This window comes from Lipophrys pholis (assembly GCF_963383615.2).
Source record: "Lipophrys pholis genome assembly, chromosome: 4".
Taxonomy (NCBI): domain Eukaryota; kingdom Metazoa; phylum Chordata; class Actinopteri; order Blenniiformes; family Blenniidae; genus Lipophrys; species Lipophrys pholis.
The window spans coordinates 27,514,826-27,538,023 of NC_137637.1; the positions used below are offsets into that span (position 1 = coordinate 27,514,826).

The 23,198-nt window shown below is 41.0% G+C and overlaps 1 protein-coding gene across 1 annotated transcript in view; it reads left to right on the plus strand.

Annotated features, from left to right (window-relative positions):
• The window catches only part of slc12a5a (solute carrier family 12 member 5a), a gene marked incomplete at both ends in the record, with an annotated part of 160,301 nt that overhangs the window by 113,633 nt on the left and 23,470 nt on the right, over positions 1-23,198 (plus strand). Inside the window, one exon of the mRNA XM_080461139.1 lies at positions 15,407-15,553. Within this exon, the coding sequence (XP_080317265.1) occupies positions 15,407-15,553 (147 nt within the window). The remainder of the gene's footprint in view (positions 1-15,406; positions 15,554-23,198) is intronic.

Consider the following 23,198-nt stretch of genomic DNA (forward strand, 5'->3'; position numbering starts at 1 on the left):
AAAAAGTTATTCCAAATTACTGTGACTGACAGGCTGGTAGAAAAGTGACCGAAGATCAACTTCAGCCTCGGCCATGTGAGGTAACACACAGTTTAGACATTGAGAAGCTGCAGCAGTGACAGGCTGACAGCTTTTTATGACCTCTGACCCCGCCTGTCTTTCCAGGTGTCCAATTAGCCTGATCCCTCCCCTATATGTTAGCTTTTTCGTCATATGTGTCCGCTCCTTTTCTCCCCTCACCGGGCCTGTTTCACATTCGCTCAGGTAATTCCTGATTTTCTTCTTTTTTTTTTTTTTTTCTCCTCCTTGAAGCAAATCACTGCCGATGACCTCCAAGGGCAGCTTACATACTATATCTGACACATGACTTTACTGTAGCTCTACATGAGTCGAGCAGAAATACAGTGAGACCTCAGAGACGGATGGTTCGGCGGTAGATAATATAAATCTATACATTAATAATACAAACAATGACAAAAACTGCATGATGGTGGGATTTTTTTTTTCTGCAGATGATAGATAAAATGTATGAAGAAGTTACATGCAGAGTACCTTTACAACTGTACCAAGAGAAGTGAAGTACGCTCACTCGGCTTGTTCAGTGACTACTTTGCGACTGCTGTGTTGGGGCGTATTGATCATCAAGTTAGAAGTGTCGTTTGAAAGTTATTCAGAGGTCAAATTAGCATTCAGGCTGAAGTGACGCTTTGCAGCAGAAACATTTTGCTTCTGCTGTTTCCCGGGTATGCAAATGCATTTGCTTCTATTTGCACATATTTGGAGGAGTTTCTCTAACATATTTGCCTTCCACCCAGCACCACTCAAATTGCTTCTGAGAGCATCGGCAGAAGCTTTTCTCTCTGGAAACAATTTGTGAGTTTATTAAGATAATCTACAGACATCAGTGAGGACACTTTTCACTTGAATTACTTGCTATCAAATAAATTGCTCCCATGAAAACAGACGACAGCGAGATCTGCTTACTATCAAGTGGAACAGAGACACTATGTCTGACAACAAAGGTAATTCAGGCGAACTCGCCTTCAAACTGGTAGTAAAGCTACTTTCTATTATGTCCTGAGTGTACAAAATAAAGCAGGCAGCAGCTTTAGGCGACAACAGCGTACACAGGGGAGTTGGGCTTCAGCTCAGCGTGGGATTGGTTGGCAGTGGTATATTACCCCGGCGCTCCCAGATGCAAGGTGTATTTGTCCAGCTCCCCTCAGTTCAGCTTACACAGGGAGTCGGCCTAATCTCACCACTGTCACCCCAACCTCTTCAAGACTTTAATTAGTCTGCACGCTACACCAAGCGGCTGCTTCTCCAATCAGCAGCCCATTCCACAGGCAATCTCTCCATCGCCATGAGAGGCTTTTCATTAAGGCAGCCTGTGGCGTTTTATCGCTCACACAGCGACCCCTTTTCCCCCTCGCTCTCTCCTCCCGATCACCTTCTCTCTCTATTTCTCACTCCACTCTCCAACTCCTTCATCATCGGCCCCTCGGGTGAGGGAGTGAGAGAGTTGTGATGGAGGCGGCGGAGCCAGCTTTCTCTGTCGCAGTGTGAATACCAAGATTAGAGATTTGGTCTGCCGTGTGACAAGAGGCAGAAGACGAGAGGTCACACGGGTTAGGATGGAAACATCACAGTTTCTTTTTATTGCCGGCTAATTTTTTCCTCTCAGACGTCACCCGTTCAGATGCAGCAGGGCACCGCGGATTTCACATTAACCATGTCGTTCATCGGGACAGCTTTCAAAGCAGCTGAAATAAACCTTTCAAGCTATCAGTGGGTCATACAACAAATTGTATGTGAATTATTCAGTTATGCAATAAAATATCCACTCCTGATGATTGCAGCATTTGAGTGGTTTAACACAAAAGAAGTTCAACTGATATTTCTGTAACTCTGTAATCTGTCATTTAAGATTGAGTTCAGACCCAAACACTCACCTGACACTTTCATATTCGTGCATTATCCAGGACAACAGCTCTGCCCTTACAGATGTCATAGAAGTTTAGATTTAACTATATTTTCATCTGTGAGATTATAGTTAGCAGTGGTGTTAAGCGATATTGTATTAAACCAAGAGGTTTCCCAGATATTTTATCTACCTCCAGGGTTGAGGGTATTTTTTTTATCAATTATATTGTTTAATTGGTGTATTTATTTCTCTTTCTTGTTTTTGCCTGCTGAATTTATCCTTTTTGTTTGTCAAGAGGTTGCAAAGGACTATTGAAGGACACGGTTCTCTTCACCATGGAGTTCTTCAGTGCCGTTATTAAGCAATCTTAAGCAGCTGAAGTGGTGCAAAACATGAGCAATGACATTCTATCTTTGTCTATTATCAATGATGTGACCTTTTTTAATAACTTAAAATAAAAAACAATAATAATAATCTGAACACCATGTCCAGCCTGTTTAGAATACGGGAATGTTCTCTTGTTCTGCAATCATGCATTGCTGTACTGTCGGGTTGCCCCAGATCATCCATCTTTACAGTGACTTCCTCTATCAGAAACACTTGAAAATCTTTCTCCTACCCAAATGTATTGTGCTGAAAAAAAAAAAATAGAGTGAAATCTCACGTTATCTTGTTGCAGCAAAGTCCTCCTGCGTCTGCTGCTGGTGTCCAGTGATCTTAAAGGAAAGAAGGGAAACAAAGAAGGGACCTTTACGGGACCTCACCGTTGCATTGGCAAAAAGCCAAATTGGGCGTTGTAAATCTCGTCTGGATGTGAGACCTTTAATTTTCACCATTTGTTTCATAATAAACCAAATTAGTCTCTCAGTCTAGGAATTTTTCTCTGCAAATGCCAGAATAGGTTTTTGTTCAGAAGTTCAGAAGTCAAATCAGACACAAACTCTGTTCATGACTTTTAGAGAAAAGAAACTCATTTAAGTTATTCACATGCATTTTTACACCACCAGCGTTTTATCATCTGTCCCTTGTATCAACAAAATGAAACTTATTGTATGTAATGGATGTCTTTACTTAATAAAGTAATTTTCTGGGTGATTGGGCTTGCCAAAAACTATAGTAACATTTGTCCACTTGCGCTCCATTTATGGTTTTTATAGCCTGATGTTCCTCCTCATAAACATTGTTCCTCCTCTGGGCGTTTTACGATCCCTGTTCTGTTCTCACCCACTCTCCCCCTCATGCTCACCCACTCTCTCATTAGTTTGGCGTAGCAGATCAGTTTCCCTATCAGATCAGTATTCCTAACAGCAGCCCCCTGAAGGATGTATCCTGATTAATGTCAGTTCATACTATTTGTTACAGCAAGCATGCACGTGTTGGCAGCGAAGCTAAATAGAAATTTCCCAGCTAACGCATTAGTTATTATACCAGGCTAGCAGGCTCGATGGAGGCTTTTTCTTCTGCACTGATTATTTATTCTTTCCCGCAGTTATTTTACATTTGTACTTGGCTCAGTTACTTTTTGAGAATAAAAAAAAGAAAAATGCCCAGTGACATCCTGAAAATTAATTTTTTTTGTCGAACCAAAAACTGATTAAATGTATCGCATAATTACACATGACAGACTCATTCCTCATATGTAAATCTGTCATTGCCACACTACTGAAACACTAAATTATGTCATTAATCATAAGTCATCAAATATCACAGCTGATTGTTTTTTTGTACAATATTGCTGTTTAAAGCATCAGTATACAATCATTTTGTTTTGCTAAAGTTAGCAGTTAACCATCCATCATCTATTCATCCACACAGCTGCCTCTGAGGGGATGAATAGAACTTCCAGTAGCAGGGTTGAATTTCTGATCCCAAGTCTCGTCTCGTCCATGTGTTGAAGTGTCCTTGGGAAAGACACTGACTCCCAGGTCGCCCAGGATGGTACGTGATCACCTTCCATGGTAGTCACTACTATCTGTGTATGAGGTTATGCAGGAACGGGTGAAGGTCTTTTTATGCCAGCACTGTTTTGTTGGTGTCAAATGCCTGTCTGTTTCTGGTATTTTGCTTTTGATTGGAGGAAACTGGAATTCCAAGCATCAACACATCTAGACTACCTGCTCTGTTTGGTTTCTCAAAGTTAGAAATGTTGTGGTATTTTGAATGTGCCTCATAATAAGTAACATTACAAACACTTTAAAACCATACATAACCAATATGTATTACAAACAAAATCACAGTTCTGGTTAGGAATATGACTGCAAAGACTTGCCACATAATATTATATCGATTTAAACAGGGCAGCTTATTTTTCTATCAGTCAGATTGTTTCAACTTTACAGCACTGAGAAAGTGAAATTAACTAAACAAATTAACGGATTCATTATAGGAAAATGAATCATAAAACCACACTATATGCACACTATAGGGTACTTTTTTGTAACAAAGGCGATACCAATTGAATGATAAATTTATCAGCAATATCGAAATCGTAATACTTAATCTTAATAAGAAGAATACATGTTAATAAGGAAACAAAAAAACATAATAGATAATCAGTTGTGAAATATATAGGCAGAAAGAAATAACCATAATTTACACCAATTTGAAATTTCTTTGAAATGTCTTGTAGGAGGATTTTATTTTTTCCCCAATTAGTTCATTTTAAGTGTTGGTTTCACAAATTAATATAATACATTTCCCTCCTGATAAGAAATGCTTAGTTTTCCAATTTAATAGCATCAAAAGAGCAGCAAAGAAAAAGAAAGATGACTAATATGATCGGGGTCCAAGTTTATTATTATTATTATTATTATTATTATTATTTTGATATATTCTATTAAAGAAGTGCCCAGAGAAGACAATTGGATATCAGCTCAGTGATTCGATGTTGTTAAATATAACACTGAGCCCACTTGTTTGGGAGTTTTCCTAATGAGTAGATCCTCGGCACACCTGCCCTCGTTTCTCTCCGGTTCCTGCTGACCCAAATTATTAAAACACAGGAGATTCAGTGGAGCCACTGGATTTGAGGACAACACGTGCATTAGTGGATGGGGATTTTATTTTCATTTCTTTCAACCTTGGTTTCACAACTGGTGGGCCCACATGAGGCTTTTGTGGAGTCTTTTAACCTAGAATATTCTAGCAACACATGTAGGTGCTATTTTGAGGTGCTGAGCTTTCAGCACCACAGAGGACATTTGGCTACGGCATCGAGTGTTTTACAGATAACCCAACACACCCGGCCAGCTGACCGCAGAGTGACTGGTTGATCCACAGCCGGTCGGGGAGGCTGATGTTCGCTGGCCTCTCCTCTTGCTGTCTCTTTAATAATTCAGCACACCTGAGCAGAAACACATTTGCCCTATCAGCTCCTGTTTGGCTACCAGAGCGTGGAGATGGCATTACAAGCTCCCTGTCTGCCTCCCTCTCTGTTGTTACCCCCTTCTTCCCTCCCTCCCTCCCTCCCACTTCTTTCGACCTCGCTCGCTCCACTTCACGCCTCTGTCTCCACCAGTAATGAAAGTAATGAAAGACTAAGTGCGGCGCCCTCTCCTCTCATTTTTCTTTTCTCTCTGTTATGTTTTGTTTCCCAAAATCAGGTATTGAAACCAGCCGCATACGTACAGTATGTTACACTCCTTGTAATGTGTTGCTTTGATGTTTTATCAAATGTATGAATTAATCATCGTGTACAGTGATGCCACTGATTTGCTGTCGGAAATAGAACCATCAAACACTTTTCACAGTCTTGCTTTCAGGCATGTGATCCGGCAGTAACATGAATACATTTCTATGATCAGGCCTATAAAACAAGGTCAGCTTCTGCAAGGAGTTAATAAGAATTCAGACATGCAGCACACACTGGTCCTGCTCATGAGTATAAGAAATTCCTGTAAGACATGGTCTGAAATACGATGCTGGTTTTGTCAGCCTAAGCAGGTTGGCAGGTTGTTCCAAACCCCGAGGCTCGGGATGGATCCTTTTCTCCCTCCTCCAATTCTACTTAGATGTAGTGTGTACTGTATGTCTGCCTCTACTCCTCCTGCCCTTTTTCTCTTTAATTTCCTTTCCCCTGCGGCTTTCCAAGGATATGGAGCTGCTTTTACTTTCCTCCCTTTTCACGCCACACTTCCCCAAACTCGAGAGGCAGAGAATTGCTGGCCTCAGCAGTTCAATCTTGAAATGACACCACATGCACAATGGAGAAGATGGAGAAAAGACATTGACAGGGTGATCAGAGTCACAATCTGTGTGTGAGTTCAAATCAAATCAAACTTTATTTGTATAGCACTTTTCATACATTTTGTAGCACAAAATGCTTCACATGCTTTAAAAGACATTAAAAACACAAAGACACCACCACCACCACCACCACCTTCCATAAAACACCTCGGTGTGGAAATAACTGTGATCTTGTTTCTTTACAAATCAGCATTTTATTCAATGAACAATGAAATGTCATCTAAAAACCGTCAATAAGCAAAAAAACGGCAAAAGATCAATCGGAGAGATAGCTGACACAGCTGTCACTCTAACAGACACCCCCACAGTGCAAACTGCACAAACGTTACACAACAAAACCTTGTGAAATGGTGCTCAGTGTATATTCTCTAATTATCCACATTGAGAGAACGTGCAGAAAGGGGGTGGATGGATGTAACGCCCTAGCTTGTGAAGGTCAGATTTTAGCTCCTCTGTCCAACAACGAGCAAGTTGTGTCTCCAGCCCCCTCACACCCTCACCCACTGACTGTAAACACAGGCAATGGTGCGGTCTCTGAATCTGTTCAATGCTGCAGCTTCTGACACTGTGACGTCCATTGGTGACTGGTGGCTGACCTCAATCACATGTACTGGGATTTTAAGCACATTTAACTATCATTTGCAGATTATTGGACAACAAGAGGCCTCCACAATTGGGTGCAGTAGTTTTTGTAAGTTTTTTCTTCATGGGAATTCCTATTAGGCCCATCAAAGGGCAGTTTCCTCTGACAGTCCAAAAGCATTGATTTGACATAGACTGTTGACTGTAAAGATGTGCACATACTGTAGGTGTGAATGTGAGTGTTTGAGATGTTTCTCAGTGTTTGATGTAATGGACTAGCAACCTGCTCAAGATCAGCTGGTATAGTGGATGGATGGATGGATGGATGGATGGATGGATGGATGGATGGATGGATGGATGGATACTTCACAACAATACAATGTTAGTCAGTGTAATGTTTGATTAGAATTATCTTTATAGACTCTAAAACTTTTTAAGACTTGTAATTAGATTTTATCTCATGTCTTTCTTCGTGTATGACTTGATGGCGTGACGAATGAATGTCAAAAAACCCATTTTGGGAGTATTTTCACATCGAATTGCCTACTTTCCTCCCGTAGATCGGTGTCAAATGTCTGATGACTCATCCTGCACTGGAGGGGGTGCACTGATTATGCAGAGTGTTTCCACTGCATCAACAGCATATCATCAGATTTTCAGTTTCACTCAGACAGATGTAATGGTATGAAAATCCAAGTCAGAGATACAGTTTAAACTCCAAGGGCAGGTGTGGAAGCATTTGTTGCCGTCACTCGTCTCCTCTGACCCACTGTGTCCCTGGTAGCGCACACCTGAAAGGACAAAACGTCCATCGGGGTGGCGTTGTTTGCATATGCGTGCCAGAGCTGTCGCTCAGTTCAGCAGCTCTCAGCTTAACATCCCCGTCTTGTCCAAGTCCTCTTGGACTGACATGTGGTCTTGCCATTGTACACAAGATGCCTCCATTGGAAGTGGTTAGAAAGGATTCCAGAGTGTGTCTCAGCCCATCAGTCAGGATTCATGTTTCACAAGAGTAAAGTAGGGCCATTAGTGTCTCTGTTCGGAAACCTCGCACACAACACAGTAATGCTAAAAGAGGTAATTGCTTTATAGGCCAAGTCGAGGAAAACATTTACTTACTCAAATTTCATTGCTGTGATAACCTGCAGATGCAAATTATATGTGTTTGGACAATTCAACATTTTCTAAATCTACATGTGATATTCAAAAACATCGTTTTCAAGCAGTACAGCTTAAAAACGCGGTGGTTCTTGTTTAAACAAAAAAAACATAATTGCTTCACAACTCACAAACCTAAAATAGATGATTTTGCTTTTGTAAGCCAAAAAACACACATGCAGTGTTTATTTACTGCTTCAGTGGACTTCAAAGCTCTCTACTTTATCAGAATGAAGTGCTGGTGATGGATGCAGAGCGGGAAGGAGTGAAAGAGAGAGGGAAAAGGTGAGCAGCTAGTGGTAAGTGTGGGGCAGCAGGAGGCCGTAAATCTAAAGTGGGTGCTACTGCTGATGTATCGAAAGGTCCTGTTGTGTATTTAGCACACCTGAGCCATGCATTCAATGGGCCAACTGCACTTCCCAGGGGGTCGGTGGGCAGCTGTGTCTTCCTAGTTCAGCAGTGCCACACTGGCCTACCTGTGGCTCTGCAGCAGTGAGTGTTCCCTTTGCTCATGGTGGCTCGCTCTCCGGGGAAATCATCACACTGCCGGCTGCCAGCCCATTAAACAGACACAATCTGTGTGCGTTTCGTGCACGTGTGAGCAGTATGTGTGTCTATAAGAGGAGGCACTGGCTCGGACTATGTTCCCCAGCCAACAAATGAATCACCAATTGAATGAAAATAGAAAAGCTGTACTTTCAACAATCGCCCAACCTTTTCCAGCCCCAACAGAGTCATTGATTCAATGCATATAAAACCGATCCATTTGTTTCTGGCTGTTTCTCAATATAAAGTCATTACTGACATCCATTTACCATTTACCAATCCTCCGCAGTTGTTGTATCATGCTCATGCTCTGAGACTCATTTCAAAGCCTCTCGGTATCTATTATCCGCATCGTAAATCTTACCTAACAAACAGGACTTGCAGCGGAGAGGTGCAGTTTTTTCAAAGGTTGCCTATTGTTGAACCTGGATTGTAATGCATGACTGCTGTGAGCTACCAGAGAAACTCACACAGTGAGCCGTCATAGACGTCCTCTGCCTGATTGTGTTTCTTCATTGTGTCGGGTTACAGGCGGGGAAAATGACATTTTGCAGTCAGCAGAGCCTCACTGCTTTTTTATTTATTTATTTTGGGGGGTTTTGTTATCCGCTCCTGTACTGTTGTGGGGCACGAACACCTTTTATGTTGTTGTAATACTGAATCATATTTACACACCTTTTAAGGCAGATTAGTATAATCTTCATTATTTTTAGCCACTCATTGCTCTCAACCTGCCTTCCACTAAGTCTGCTGATGTGTATAAAAAAACCATTAGAGGATAAAAAATAGTGTGGATATTTTTCACTGCTGTTTAAGCTTTTTTGACAAACTGTTCTGCTGAAGATTTTATCTCCTTTTTTTTTTCCAATCCCACTATCTAACCTATGTCTGCCATTTGAATTTACAAAGCCTTATCTATGCTTGATAAAAATCAACATTCAAGGAGGATGGTTTTATGGCTGCAACTATTTCTCAGACAACTCTTTTTTTTTTTCTTCTTTTTTTTTAATACTGCAGAGGAAGTTTTTATCGCAGTGAAAGAAGCTATAAAATATAAAGTATGTTTAACTTCTCAATTTCAATTCACGGAGCACAAAAGTGAGGGCATAGTGCTACAGTGATTTCTCTACATTGAGAATACTTCAGTTTGTTTCTGGGCCTTGACCTTGACCTTGTCTGGAGTTTGCAAGTTCTTTCTGCGCCTGTGTGAGTTTTCTCAGAATACTCCAGTTTACTCTCACAATCTAAAGGCTCTGCTTTTAGATCGTTTGGTGACACGGTGTGCTTCAGCCTTTCCCTAATGTTAGATGCGATCAGCTTCAACCTCCCATGACCGTGACTTGTATAAAGTGGCCATCGGAGATTGACGGACGTGTGAGACAGAACAAAGTCACTTCAGCTTTTGTAAACCCTTTCTGGTCCACCTTGAAAGGACTCAGAAAGCTTCACCCTCGTGAAGGTTTTTTTTTTTTTTTTTCTGCTGTCATATTTGACACTATGTAAATGCACACAGGCTCGCCTTTAATAACTCACCTGTTATTACAAACTGACCTCAGCCCACTATGTGCTGCGGCAGCAGTTTTTGCGCTCACAACAAAGTGCTGATGGTGGTGGGACCTTTCAGCTTTCAACACTAGACTATTAATGTATATTACACAACATGTCCCTGAAGGGCCTGCCAATGGAAACTCAAGTCCTTTTAATTACAGCTTTGCTACCGGGTGGAAAAGAAAAGTGGAAACGACATAGAATGAGGTTTTTTTTCTACAGAAGACCTGAGAACTGAATTCTTGGGATATATTCATATGAATGTTCACTTTAAACGTACTGTCGGTTGAGTTCAACACAACACATCAGGCTGAAAAGTCAGAAAAGGCTGATTTTGTAGTGGTGTGAGCAAAGTTTATGCTCAGGGTGATGTTAATCTTGACTTGTAACCTTCATTACGGATATGATCCATACCACAAAATCCCTCTTAAATCCCTCAGTTTTTTAGGGAACTTTAGGTGAACTTGGTAGAATGGGCCATCTTCCAATCACATTGTGGGTTTGATTCCTTAATCTCGTTTTTAAGCAAAACGCTGAACGCAAATATTGCTTCCAGCAGAGGTAGAGCACTTTTCTTGGAAGCCATCACTATTGGTGTGTGAGTGTGTGTGAATGAGTGAACGTTACCAACAGTCTAAAACTTTGAGAATGATGAAGCAGTGAAAATGTGCTACATAACCAATCCAATCCAATCCAACTGCATCTATAAATCAATTAAAGCAACTAGAGAGGACCCACATCAGGCATAAAAGTTAGCTAATACAATAGAAATAATGACGATCTTTAAGTGATAGTCCATTTATCCACACCTTACATATTTGTTTACGGTGTAGGAAAAGATTCTGAAGAAAATACTTTATTTTTCTCAAATTGCCTCATGAGCTCATACTTTGAACAGAAAATATTTTTTAGTGCTGGCTGTACCACAAATTTCCCCTCAGGGTAATAAAGTTGACCTTGACCTCGACAAACAGTTTTCACTCTTATTGGTTATCAGTTAATAGGCTCTTTATAAATTGGTTAAATAAATGTTAAGAGCCTCTATTTGCAGATGATGAAACATTCTCTGTGGCACAGACTGAAGGGCACAGTCACAGTCAGTTACAGTCTGATTTACATACCGTCAACAACAAACTGCGGCTCATTATCACATAGTGGGGGATGTGACAGAGATGAACGAGGATTGTTCTCAGCTGCTCCCTCGGGCAACCTGTGGAGGCCAAGATGTGGATCTTTGATTAAAGCACGGCGAGGGTGAAGGTTGAGAGATCCCCCTGCTGTGAGGATTGAGTTGTGGAATAGGTTTAGTGGTAGGTTACATTTTAGCCTCATTGAAGACGAGCGGTACGCAAACAGAGAGAAAATCTGACAAGTGCATTGTGGCAACGTTTAAATAGATCCGTCACTCACAGAGATTCTACCAAAAATTGTATCAGTAACAAATTTCAAACGTGTATTGTCACAATAGACGACATTATTATAAAAAAAAATAGAGTAAAGAATTCTGAGCAGAAAGAATTGTGTTTATTTGTTAAAAAAAAAAAGCCTTTTCTCTATTTTCAGTTTTGATCTAAGAGCAGTAAATAATAGAAAACATTCCTTTTAGTTCCAGAAGCACAAACTGAAAACAATCTTTTCTCTTCACTGCTATAAAATACAAAGAATAAAGAAAGTATGATTGAACTGATTTCATGAAATTCATTAGATCATTTATTAAAAATGTTGGTTTTGGTTTTGGTTTTGGTTTTCTTTTAATTGTATTATAACATAAATACCAAATAATTTTATCATTAAAATCAAGGAAATAATAAATAGAATAAAAGCATTCAAAAGGTTATTTTGTGTAGGATTAAGAGAATCTATTTAAAAAAAAAAAAGGACACACAGTAACCAGTGGCTGTAAAACACCAAAAATACAAAGTAGTTCACATAGAGAAGAGTTTTTTGTGTTTATGAGGCAGCATAGTCATCTTCATGTGACAGTATTAAATGCAGATATCAAGCAATTTCTGATAAATAAAATGACATCATATTATTTGCTAAATGGGCATCACTTTGTTCTGTCAGTCACATTCATCCATTCACACACTCACACATATTGAAGCTGCCATGCAGGTACCACAGGTCCTTTCACCAGGGTAGTTCAATAGTTCACGAGGACTAGTAGAGAAAATAATCCAAATGCCACACTAGACTGGAGACCAACTAGACATTCTCTGTAATGATACGATATGACGGGACAGAACAAGCCTGTATCCGGCCCTTTTGAAGAGAAAAAAAGATGTTGATAATTACAGCCGTAAGCGTGACGGCTCTCCTGTTCTGCTGTTTGTTCAAAGGAAATTAGAAGATGATTATATTTGTAAGACCTGTTTGGACTTGCTCTGCCTCTGTTTCTCTCTCCGGCTTTTTGCTTTTGCCTCTCTGCTCCGCAAACAGTAAATTATTAATGCCGGAAAGCAAGCCTCTCCAAACAGATCGCATACTGTGGCATGAGACACTGTGTTATTCATCGGGTGTCAGCCACTTGTCAGGATGATTTGATTAAAGGTCTCTTTTATGAATGCAACATCTGCTGTCACTTCGCAGTGCAGGTCTTCTTTGTTTAATCCTCCTCCTGTTGTGTCCGTCCCTTTAAAGAAAATGGAATTAACCGCTGCTTAAAGAAACAAATTGTTGTCCATGACTGGTGACCAAGAACTATTTGAAATGTCTCTAAAGTACACCGTCATTCAATCATGCACTTTGGAACGAGTGCATATAGTCCGATTTGTATCCTCAATTGATGGAATATCAAGGAACACACTGAAAAATAATTCAAATGGGGAACCGTCACATTATTTTCTCATTAGACATTTTCTAAGTTTGTTCTACTTAGTTGGCCTAATCACAGTTGTATCAGAGATGATTGTGCTTATTATTTAATAGAAGAATAACTTTAAGTGGATTTATGTTTTGTCTGGCCATTTCTCAGCTTTAAAAATCGGAAAGAAGAACAGAATAAATTCACAGAAAAGCAGAACAGCAATACACAACCATTACATAAGGTCCTTAATTACTTTTCCATTATGTGTATCACAGCATCAAGTGATGCTCTTCATGAAGTCAGTCGCAGACATTTGCGGTGTCAAACACTCGGCTCATGACCTGTTAAAGGGCCCAATCGAAGAGTAAAAATAACTAAAATAACAAAAACTGCATTTTTTTCAATCAATGTTAGTGCATTTCTTAATTTTTCCTCTGGCTGTTGCAATATTTTAGTGAGAATAGAATTCAGCATAAGTTGTAGCTGAGAGATCGGAAATACGGCAGTGAAGGGCAATGATCAATGGACTCGTGAAATGGCATCAGCATCAAAGTCTTACCATAAGCAGGAGTCCATAGATTTCCAGATATCAGAGTTATTGATATTTTTAATTTATTCTGCTTTCATTTCACTGGTCACTGGTAACATTGACGTAGCCCATGAACTACAGTGAGCCTGATGTTTGTTTTTTTCTTCTTTTTTTTTAAATTGCATCATGCTATGTCAAATATTTCTCTATACGTCCTCTAGATAGAATAGACTCTAAATCCTCCTCTCCAATAACATATTCTCCTGTCATGAGCCTCAGCTAATCTGTCCTTTCCTCCTGCTGTCTGTGAGAATTTAAGATGCAGCAGAGACGGTTTGTTCGTGTGTTGTCTGTGACGACATGACGTGACTTTAACGTCTGCATTCTCGCTTGGTAGATGGGTCATGGCTAGATATTGGCATAATTACCCTTTTATTGACCAAGCTGTCCTTGAGCAGGAAATTAATATTTCTCCATTATGTCCAGGGTCAACTGATGCGTCCTTCAGATGTAATGTGATCTAATATGTCCTTCATGATGGTGCATGCACACACAGAACACACACACACACACACGCACACACCCGTACATATACTGTAAATAAACAAACACCAGCACACATGTGCATCTTGAAGCCTTCAGGGAGAGAAACCTCCTATTAATCAAGTACCGCAAAACACATCCTCACGTTTCAAGTGCCAGTAATTGCCTTCGGTAAAACAGCCTTGAAACTGATTGTGGAACTATATGGGGACATAGTCTCTTTGTCCACTGATCCAGCGCAGGGACAGCACTGCCGCTAAACCAAGTGGAACAAATCCAAGACAAAAATCGGAGTCTGAAAAGAAATACAATAATCTTCCATCCATCCATCCACTGAGCAGATTGGTCCCATGGCAGCCTCGTGAGCTCAAGGTTTTACTTTATTTTCTGGACGAAAAGTAACTATTTTTGAGGTCATCAGAGAGTTTTACAGACTGCAGTGTGGGACATGTACATGTTTAAATGTATGGTGAAGTTCTATAGTAGGGGTCTCAAATTAAAATGAGCTGGGGGCCACTTCAGTATACAAAGAAATGCTCATTTATTTCTCAAAATGTCTCATGTTGTTTCCTATATCTTTTCCCCCCCAAAAAACTCCAACCGGGGATATTCTTGCTGTGAAGTTGGAGAACCAGTCAGTAAACCAGCAGCCAGTTTTTTCTCTTTACTTTCACAGGGAACTTGATATCAAGCCGCCATTTTGGTTTCAATGTGCTCTTGTTTATTTTTGTTTAAAAATGACAAAAACTGAAACCAGAAAGCAGAAAATAATTATGTATGGCCACAGTTGCAGCAATGCACAAACCTCACTTGAGCCATTTTCATGCTTTAGAAAACGTAAGATCTATTTGCTTTATTTTTTCGATATCATGAAGCCAATTTCAAGTCCACTTAAACTTGAATACATACATTAATGTGTGTCTACCACATCCATTAGTGAAAGTCAAACAAGAGGAGCTTAAGTTACACTTTCTGTAACAATAAGCAAAAGCAGTGGAGCACTGTAGTATTGTATCAGCTGTATTTGATAACATGCACTCAATCCATTTGTTTGTCCTGTTATGTCCAGTGCAGGCATCTAGATTAACAATAAACACATTATCACAGTGACAAATTGAGCCTTTTATTAATAATCTTTAGTGATGTGTGAAATCTTTCACGTAGATGTGTGTTTATCTTAATGGTAGTGGGACCATCTGTGTTGCTCGCATCCTCATGTTGTTTTGGGTTTTTGCTTTTCTTTTTTTCTTTTTTTTTGTAATTGAAGAATAAAAGGTGCAACACCAAACGGTCACAAATCTGAACACTGCTCTACCCAGCATGCACAGCTCCTGTATTGACTCTAACTAATTGACTTTCCCCTGAATATGCGGCCGGTCTCATTCAGTGAGGGCTGCAAATCTGGGTTTTCAAGGGTTATAGCAATAGGCTTCACCCTCAGACAACACAAACAAATGATTCAGTGGTGTATGAAAACTCAGGTATGTTTTACGTTTTATCACAGTAAAGTTTGGTCCTCTTCCAGGCCCCCCAGCTCGGCACTCTGATGGGCGTCTACATGCCGTGCATCCAGAATATCTTCGGCGTGATCCTCTTCCTCAGGATGACCTGGTTGGTGGGGATCGGAGGTGTAATCGGGACTTTCATCATTGTCTTCATGTGCTGTACCACGGTGAGTGCTTTTGTTGCTTGCTGCCTGGTTTCGTTATATTACTCTTATAGCCTGAAAATGATCATTTCACACATTTTATCAGTAGCGGCCTCAAAGGAGGATATGAAGCTTTTGTTCAGACTCTTTAAATCACATCAGCCTCTTCAGTGTGTGCTTAAGAAACTTTCCCAATGTTCAAATCACGCTTTGGTTGTTTTCTTTCATCAAAAACATTCAGTGATTATCCACTCAAGACTCAACGTTCTGAAAGTGGTGGATTAGTTTAGGAAATTTAAAAAAAAAAGCTTTTTTGTTTCTTGAGACGTCGTTAAAGCATCCAAGTTGCAATTTCTATGGATTCATTTCAGTTTCAAATTTCTCTTAATTTTACGAAACATGTGGGATTTCTAGCATAACAACAAAAAAGTCCATTTTAAATATGATACCTGAGGCTGAAATAAAGTTTATGTTTCAGCTCAGCATCCACATACAGTCCAATTTGCTCTCAGACTAAAAATAGTATCATAATGTAAAAGTACAGAGAACTCTGTCAATGCTTTCCTCAGTTTTAGTACAAAAGAAGTCTACATTCGCCGTAGAAACATTCACATCTGTTGCAGTTTCTTCAAAAGGATAGAGAAGCCTTTGAAGAGCCAAGAATGCAATCTGAAACCCTCTCTGCATTGTGTTTGTCTGTACAGTCATGTGGGGGAAAAGGCCTGTTGCTTCTCAAGACACAGGATTTCTGCAGGTTTTACATTCAGATGTTGTGCTTTCACAAGTAGCAAGCTTTCACAAAACCTTAGAAAATTAAGAAATTTTTCTTTTGTGTCGTTGACATTATTTAGTATAGTATAGATAGTATTTTTTTCAGTTGTTTTCAATAAAACACGTTGTGTTAATATTCATTAAAAAGTAATAACCCTTTTTCTTGGACCTGTCAGCAAATGTTATTTATTGCCTGTGGATCTGCTGTTGACAGCATCTCTAATTTTGAAAATACAGGCAATGCGATGTTCAACCAGGGAATGCTATTATCCTGCTAGTAGAACAATGATTAAACAGTTTGGTTGTTCACATCCTTTTCACTGTCAGTGAGAGGCAATATCTCTGCTTTACTTATAACCGATAAGAATGATTGAACAGAGAGGTGCTTGGGAGACCAGTGGAATAGGTATCCCCCCCCCCCCCCCCCCCCCCCCCCCCCAAAACCCCATATCTGCACACTGCACACTATAGTCTTTATCAGATTGTGCTGGATCAGTAAAATAAAGGAATATGTTACTGTTTAGGTTTGTACTCCCAAAATTCATAGTATATCCGAATAAATCAACACTGGCATTAATTTGAAGCTTAAGGTGCAAGAAGTTTCCCAGTTTTCATGAAATGAACCACAAAGTAAGAATGAGGAGCGGCTGGATAACAGATGTTTCCTAAACACTACATGAAATAATGACCACCACATGGCTGTCACTCCAAAATCCTCTCAATTGAGAGTTTTATGTTCTTGTTGCCGTCATATCTATTTTTTTCTTCCTTTCTATTGTAGAGTCCTCAGCCAGTTTGGCCATTCGGCCCGTCAGCGGAGCTAATCGTTGCTATGACTACAATCACATGAAATTTACTTTAAAAGCTATCTTTACAGGTACTCGAGGTACCAAAGCAGGTTTCCTTTGAGGTGTGCAGAAAAAAAGGAAGCTGCCACTGTTTCATAGCTGAGGTTGTGCTTTACGAACATCGCACATTCGATCTGTGAAAAGAACAAAATAGATGATGACACACTGTGATGTTCTTTGGTTTCCATTAATGTCAGAGCCATGGAGCTGTAGTCATGTGTCATAGCGACTTTGGACTGACACCCCGTCGTGGTCTTGAGACTGGGATTACAGCAGACACCGTCCCACAGGATCGACCACGCTGCTGTCAGGGATTTGAGCGGCTGTTACAAACTGATTGTGTTTGACTTGTTTGATGCATTCGATTGTCAGGAAGCATATACCATAGCTCCTCTCTGAATACTTAACGTCCTGCCTATTCTCCTGAGAGGGTTCGACTTACTTCACAGAGTGCCAGGAAGCAACGTGAGCACATTGTAGTTTCGGTGGACAGGGCTTTGCTTGTTTCAATCCACATTACGGTTTAATTTGGCTGTCAGAGTCGTGTATCTTCTGTCTGTTTTGCACTGTGCGTCGTGGCAGAAGTGTATGTTGGTCTGCGTGTTTGTGCAACCTAGATTCTCCTCCAGCACAGGGTGTATTTATAGAACAACCCCCTCAAATCCCAACCATAGCAAAGTTGCCTGCACAGACACACTCTTCTTCCCAATCATGTTTCTCTATGACAGTACAGAGACAGTATCCCTTGTTCATCTTTTGTTGTTTTTTTTTATACCGAGTGCCGCATATATTTTGAAGATAAAATGACAAGCGAATGCCAAAGCATATCAAGGAAGTATATCACAATGGAGAGGCGCATAAGACCAGGATAGTAGCAATTAGATTATCTGCTTAGCAATTATGTTTATTCTATTTTTTTCTTAAAAAGTAGCTGCAGCTTTATTATATCTAATTGGCACATTTGTTTCCTGAAGGATTTTGTGAAGCTCCTCTAAACTGGTTCTCAGTGTTATGCTAAAAATAGTGGTGGAAAAGATCAAAGCTGGTTCAGCCTCAGTTTGACAGAAAACCATGCGAACACACACAAATGCTTAAATTTCCTCTGCTCCATTTCCTACGCTTGCACACACGTTAACATTAAAATTTCCCTCCATGCATATAGCTGCGGTTGCTCAAGCTCTCAAAAAAACGCATTTTCTCTCCCTCCTCTCTCTCTCTCTCTCTCTCTCTCTCTCTCTCACACAATTTCTCTTGCGTCTCTCCCTCTCCATCTCTCGCTCTCACACACACATGCACGCACACACACACTCATTTCTTATCAGTCACACCAAGCTCATTGCAGAGCCCCGGGGCGATAAGCCTGAGCGTGAACGGTGTGTGAGAAACCCCCACCTCTCTCCTCCTGAGCTCCTTACATAACACATAACCACCCAGACCTCCAGGGGTTGCCAGAAACACAACCAGAGAAAGCGTGCGTGCGTGCGTGCGTGCGTGCGTGCGTGCGTGCGTGCGTGCGTGCGTGCGTGCGTGCGTGCGTGCGTGCGTGCGTGCGTGCGTGCGTGCGTGCGTGTACATACATATATGTGCACAGTACTCCCCACCTGAGTTAGAACCCCAGGACCTGAAGTGCAAAGGAATAAGCCTGTGCTGTTGAGTTTGATCATGTACAGTGTGACCTCATGTTTTATTCACATGACGGGATATCACTGACAGCGCACTTTTCATTAGATGCTCAATCACAGTTGCACACATCAGCACCGGTGGAGCTCCCGCACCGTTCTTTTTCCGTCACGCAACATTTTGACAGAACATTAACAAGCCGCCGTAGTCTGAAACGTTGGGGCGAATCATTATTGTATGAAGAATGTGCGTCCATGTGGAACAGCTCTGACGCATTAAGCCATTAACCATGAAATCATACACACAACCAATCGTTTTAAGAGTCCGTGTGCTCCTGCAGTCAGCTTTCTCCCAAGCAGGACATGTTCACACATGTGCTGTGTGTGAGCGTTTCCATCCCGGGTAATGAATGTGGGATTGTCACCTGGATAAAATGAGGTTTATTATTCTAGATGGGAAGTCATCTGCTGTTTGGCCCTCCTCATTACTTCCAGGTCTTGAATACAAATGTTGCGAGGGGAAGGGAGGGTCGGCCCTCCGTCGTGACTCATTTAAATGCTAAGAATGCGTTTCTCCCTTCGTCTCTTTCAATTTTTTCACTCTCATCTCTTTTGCTTTCTCAATTTCTTCAAGCCTTTTATCATTTTACTTTCTCATTATTTTCCTCTCTCTCTCTCTCTCTCTCTCTCTCTCTCTCTCTCTCTCTCTCTCTCTCTCTCTCCCATCTCCTTTGTTTCCTCCACACACCCCTCCCTCGCTTTCTCTTTCTCCACCTCCCAACCAGTTTTCTTCCTGATTTGCCACCTCTCTCCTCCTGCCTCTCTCACACAGATCATCCTCCTTTTCCTTCCCTGATGTCATTCTGAAAGTGAAAATCACCTCTGTCTCCTTCATCTGACACTTTTGCCTTTCACGGTATATCATCCACAGGGATTCCTAGTGATAAACAGCACTCTGAAAATTGATTTTTACTGTACCATTGTATGAGAATTGATGAAGCTGTACTTGACAGAACTATTCTACATTTGTGTAATGAAGCATACTAATGAAGCACACTCTCAGGGCAGCGCAAAAGCCCCATTCCTGTCAAAACCAATTTCCGCTAAACTCTGAGGTCGACTAAAGGCCAAATCGGAGTTTGTCTGTAGCTTTGGGAAGAAAACAGACCGAAAATGTCCTTTGCGCTCAGCGTTAGAGAGTGTATCAGCCAGTGGACTTGTTCCTAAAATGAAAATTTGCTTTTTTCTCTAAATGCATTCCTCAGCCTCGTCTTTAATCGTGATGGCTTGGGCAATTATCTAAGCTTTACTACCACTCAAGCTTCTTTTGAAGACAAGCACCTTTGTATATGTGAGCTGTGTGCTGTTGTACCTCATGTTGATGTGGCAGATGGAGGGTCAGCAAAATATGACGTTTGTCTGCTGGCATGCTTAGAGGCCAAAAGGGGCTCTGGGCATATGTGAGCATGGAAGCAGTGACTCCTGGCACGATGGAGGAAGATATAAAGCCAGTGCGGCAAATCCTCTATCACACAAACTCTCAAACCATCAGTTTTAGGTTACCCGCATCGCTTGAAAGTGGGACGATAAAACAGGCCACAGGCTCTGGGTCAGTGGGAAGGAAAAAAAAAAAAAAAAAAGAGTCTGCACATCCTTCCTGCTACAGCAGAACACTGTAGTGTTTTGTACCAGTCCGCCTGTCAGACCTGATGCAGATCCCAGGTCATCAGAAGAGACAGTCTGGCTCCTTGGACCTGAACTGACCAAACAGGACAAAAATTAGGCCTCGCATACTTGAAAAATCAATAATAGAATCAAGTTATCCAATTTCCCGAATAAGAGTTATGCGATGTCTCAGTGTGTCCTTTAGATAGAACTGAGATATTTCAAGAGCGCTTTGCCAAATCTTTACTGAGATTGGCTCCAGCCATTATTGCGAGGTTGCAATGAAAAGACAATTGAACAGATTTTCTTTTTATATGCTGTGATGTGGTTAGATGGTTAGATTTGCTGAAAAACAAAGTGAGCGCTTCAGAGATTGTTTGAAACATTGCAGGACGGTCGGATCGACAGTGACAGCGGCTGATCGATGACAGTTGTTATAGCTCCTGCTTTCTGGTCCGCAGTGACACCTGGGGAGGTCATGTGAATAAAAAAGTAGGACACTGCTGGACAGTTTAAAGTAGAATAACCAATTGGGACTTACAAAAAAAAAAAAAAAAAGCACACACAAGGTCAGAATCATCTGTTAGCTGAGTGACAATCGTAGGTCTCTGGTGGAAATAAACAGAAAGTTGGACCATTGAGATTTAACAGGAAATCATTCTGACTGGAGATAAAGTGGTGACATCTGAGAGGTACGGGTCATTAATCTGTCAGAGGCTTCCTGATTCTGACAATAACTGTATTTTAAGGACAATTAAGTCTAAAGAAAAAAAACAAGATACAACACCTCTGAGTGTTTGTTTAATCTAGTCACTAATCGGTTTCAGCTCCTCACATCTGTCAGTATCTCTTCCCTCACGGTGCACAATGCACTAAACAGTGATAACAGATTCATCACTCTCAGATTTTCAGTCATAATTTCAAAACAGTGGGCCCTTGATTTCCCACAGGGGCAGAGCAGAGTTCTCATTTCTTGCCAACGGCTGCTTCTATTGCCAGCCGAAACCACAACTGTCTCTATCATGTTCGGTTTATGGGCTTGAGCTATCTGGTTAGCTCATTACCGTTGGCTACCTGACTGCTTGTCTCAAAGAAGTGCTTGTGAAAAGATTTCAAAGATGCACAAGATGGTTGCATAAATGATACACGAGCAAGACTGAACCTGCTCGGAATATGTCAGCATCCTCTCCACCGACCCCGCAGTGCAGAAGACGCTAAAAAAAACATCAGCAGCTTTGTTTTCGTGCTGCATGTCGAGGTAATGAGCCCCAGTCACGTGACATATAGAATACAAGAGAAAATGTAAATTCGGGGTTTTATCCTAATTTAAGATGTTGTGATAAACAGCAGCAGAAGATATTGGAGATATTCTGTGATCCACTCAATCACATTACATGAAATGGACACATTGCCTCATTCTTTTTTTTATGCTTTCATCCGTTTAGGTTCATGAACTCAGATTTATAATCTATGGTATCTGGTTAAATGTTTTTAAAGGCAAATACATATTTATTTGTAGTGCTCCCTGTGCAAACCATCTGAGTGCGTTGCTGTTTTTTTGTGTATACCTGGCATGGTGACGCAGAGATCGGGTGCGCGACTGACTCCTTCTGCATGGCTGCAGCCCACATCAGATAAAACACTTAAACAATTACTGTCTTATCTGCTGTGGTGGGAGAAGAGCTTGTGGCCTCATTATGACCAGATTAGAGCGAGGAACAGAGCCCCACTCAGTCCTCACTGCAATCGTCAGTCTACCGGGCCCTCAGGTGACACTAACCACATTACAGTCTTCACGACGACGCGGGCCGTGATCAGAGGACATTACCAGCACAGCGTCCTGTGGCTGGACATCAACAGACTCTCCATTAAATACGTATTTTTCATGTACCTTTTTTTTTTTTTTTACTTTTAATAACTTGAATCTACTAACCACTGGACAGTAATAATGATAGTAATAATTAATTCAACCACACTGGATGGGTGGTGGCGGAGATCACAGTGGCTCAGAGGTTGTTGCAACAGGATTTGCATATGTCAATGAAAACTAAGATAAAATACTTTCTAAGATCTGGAGGAGACCTGTGAAACCACTTAATGCTGTTATTTTTTTATTATTGGGGGAGAGGGGGGGCTTCATGGCACCAAGAGTGGGAACATCTGAATGAAAACACTAAAGGTAGTCATAATTGCAATATTGAGTCAGCACACGTATTGTCAGACAATGAAATGGGAAAACTAAGTAATTGGAGCTGTGTGGTAGCAATAATAGAAAAGTGAAATAAAGAGCTGTAAGGAGAGAGCCGCGGTGATTTCTACCAGCCTGCTCTGACATCTTCGCCTCATGCTTCTCTTTCGGTCTCTGCCGCTCTCTTTCATGTGCAGACAATGTAAAAAGACACTCAGAAATTCGACAGTGGCATTTGAAAGAAAAATGAAATCTTAATGCTGCCTTTGTACTGTCAAACACACCATCGCTCTCTTTCTTTCCTTTACTCAAACTTTGCTGTTTCTCACTTTGTCATTTTTTTCTTTTTTGCCTGGCCCATTCTCCCACTCTCTGCATGCATGCATCCCTCCCTCTCCTCCTCTGCAGGGCAGTGAGTGCCGGCTGTGTTGCAGGCCACTGTGAGCGCCACTCTTGCATGCTCTCACATTTCTTACGGTGTTTTTTCTCCCACTCTATTGCCAGAGTTACATTCGAGTTGTCATCGGTTGTCTGAATGTACTCTGACAGCTGCTGACGGTCCCCGCGGCGTTATCATT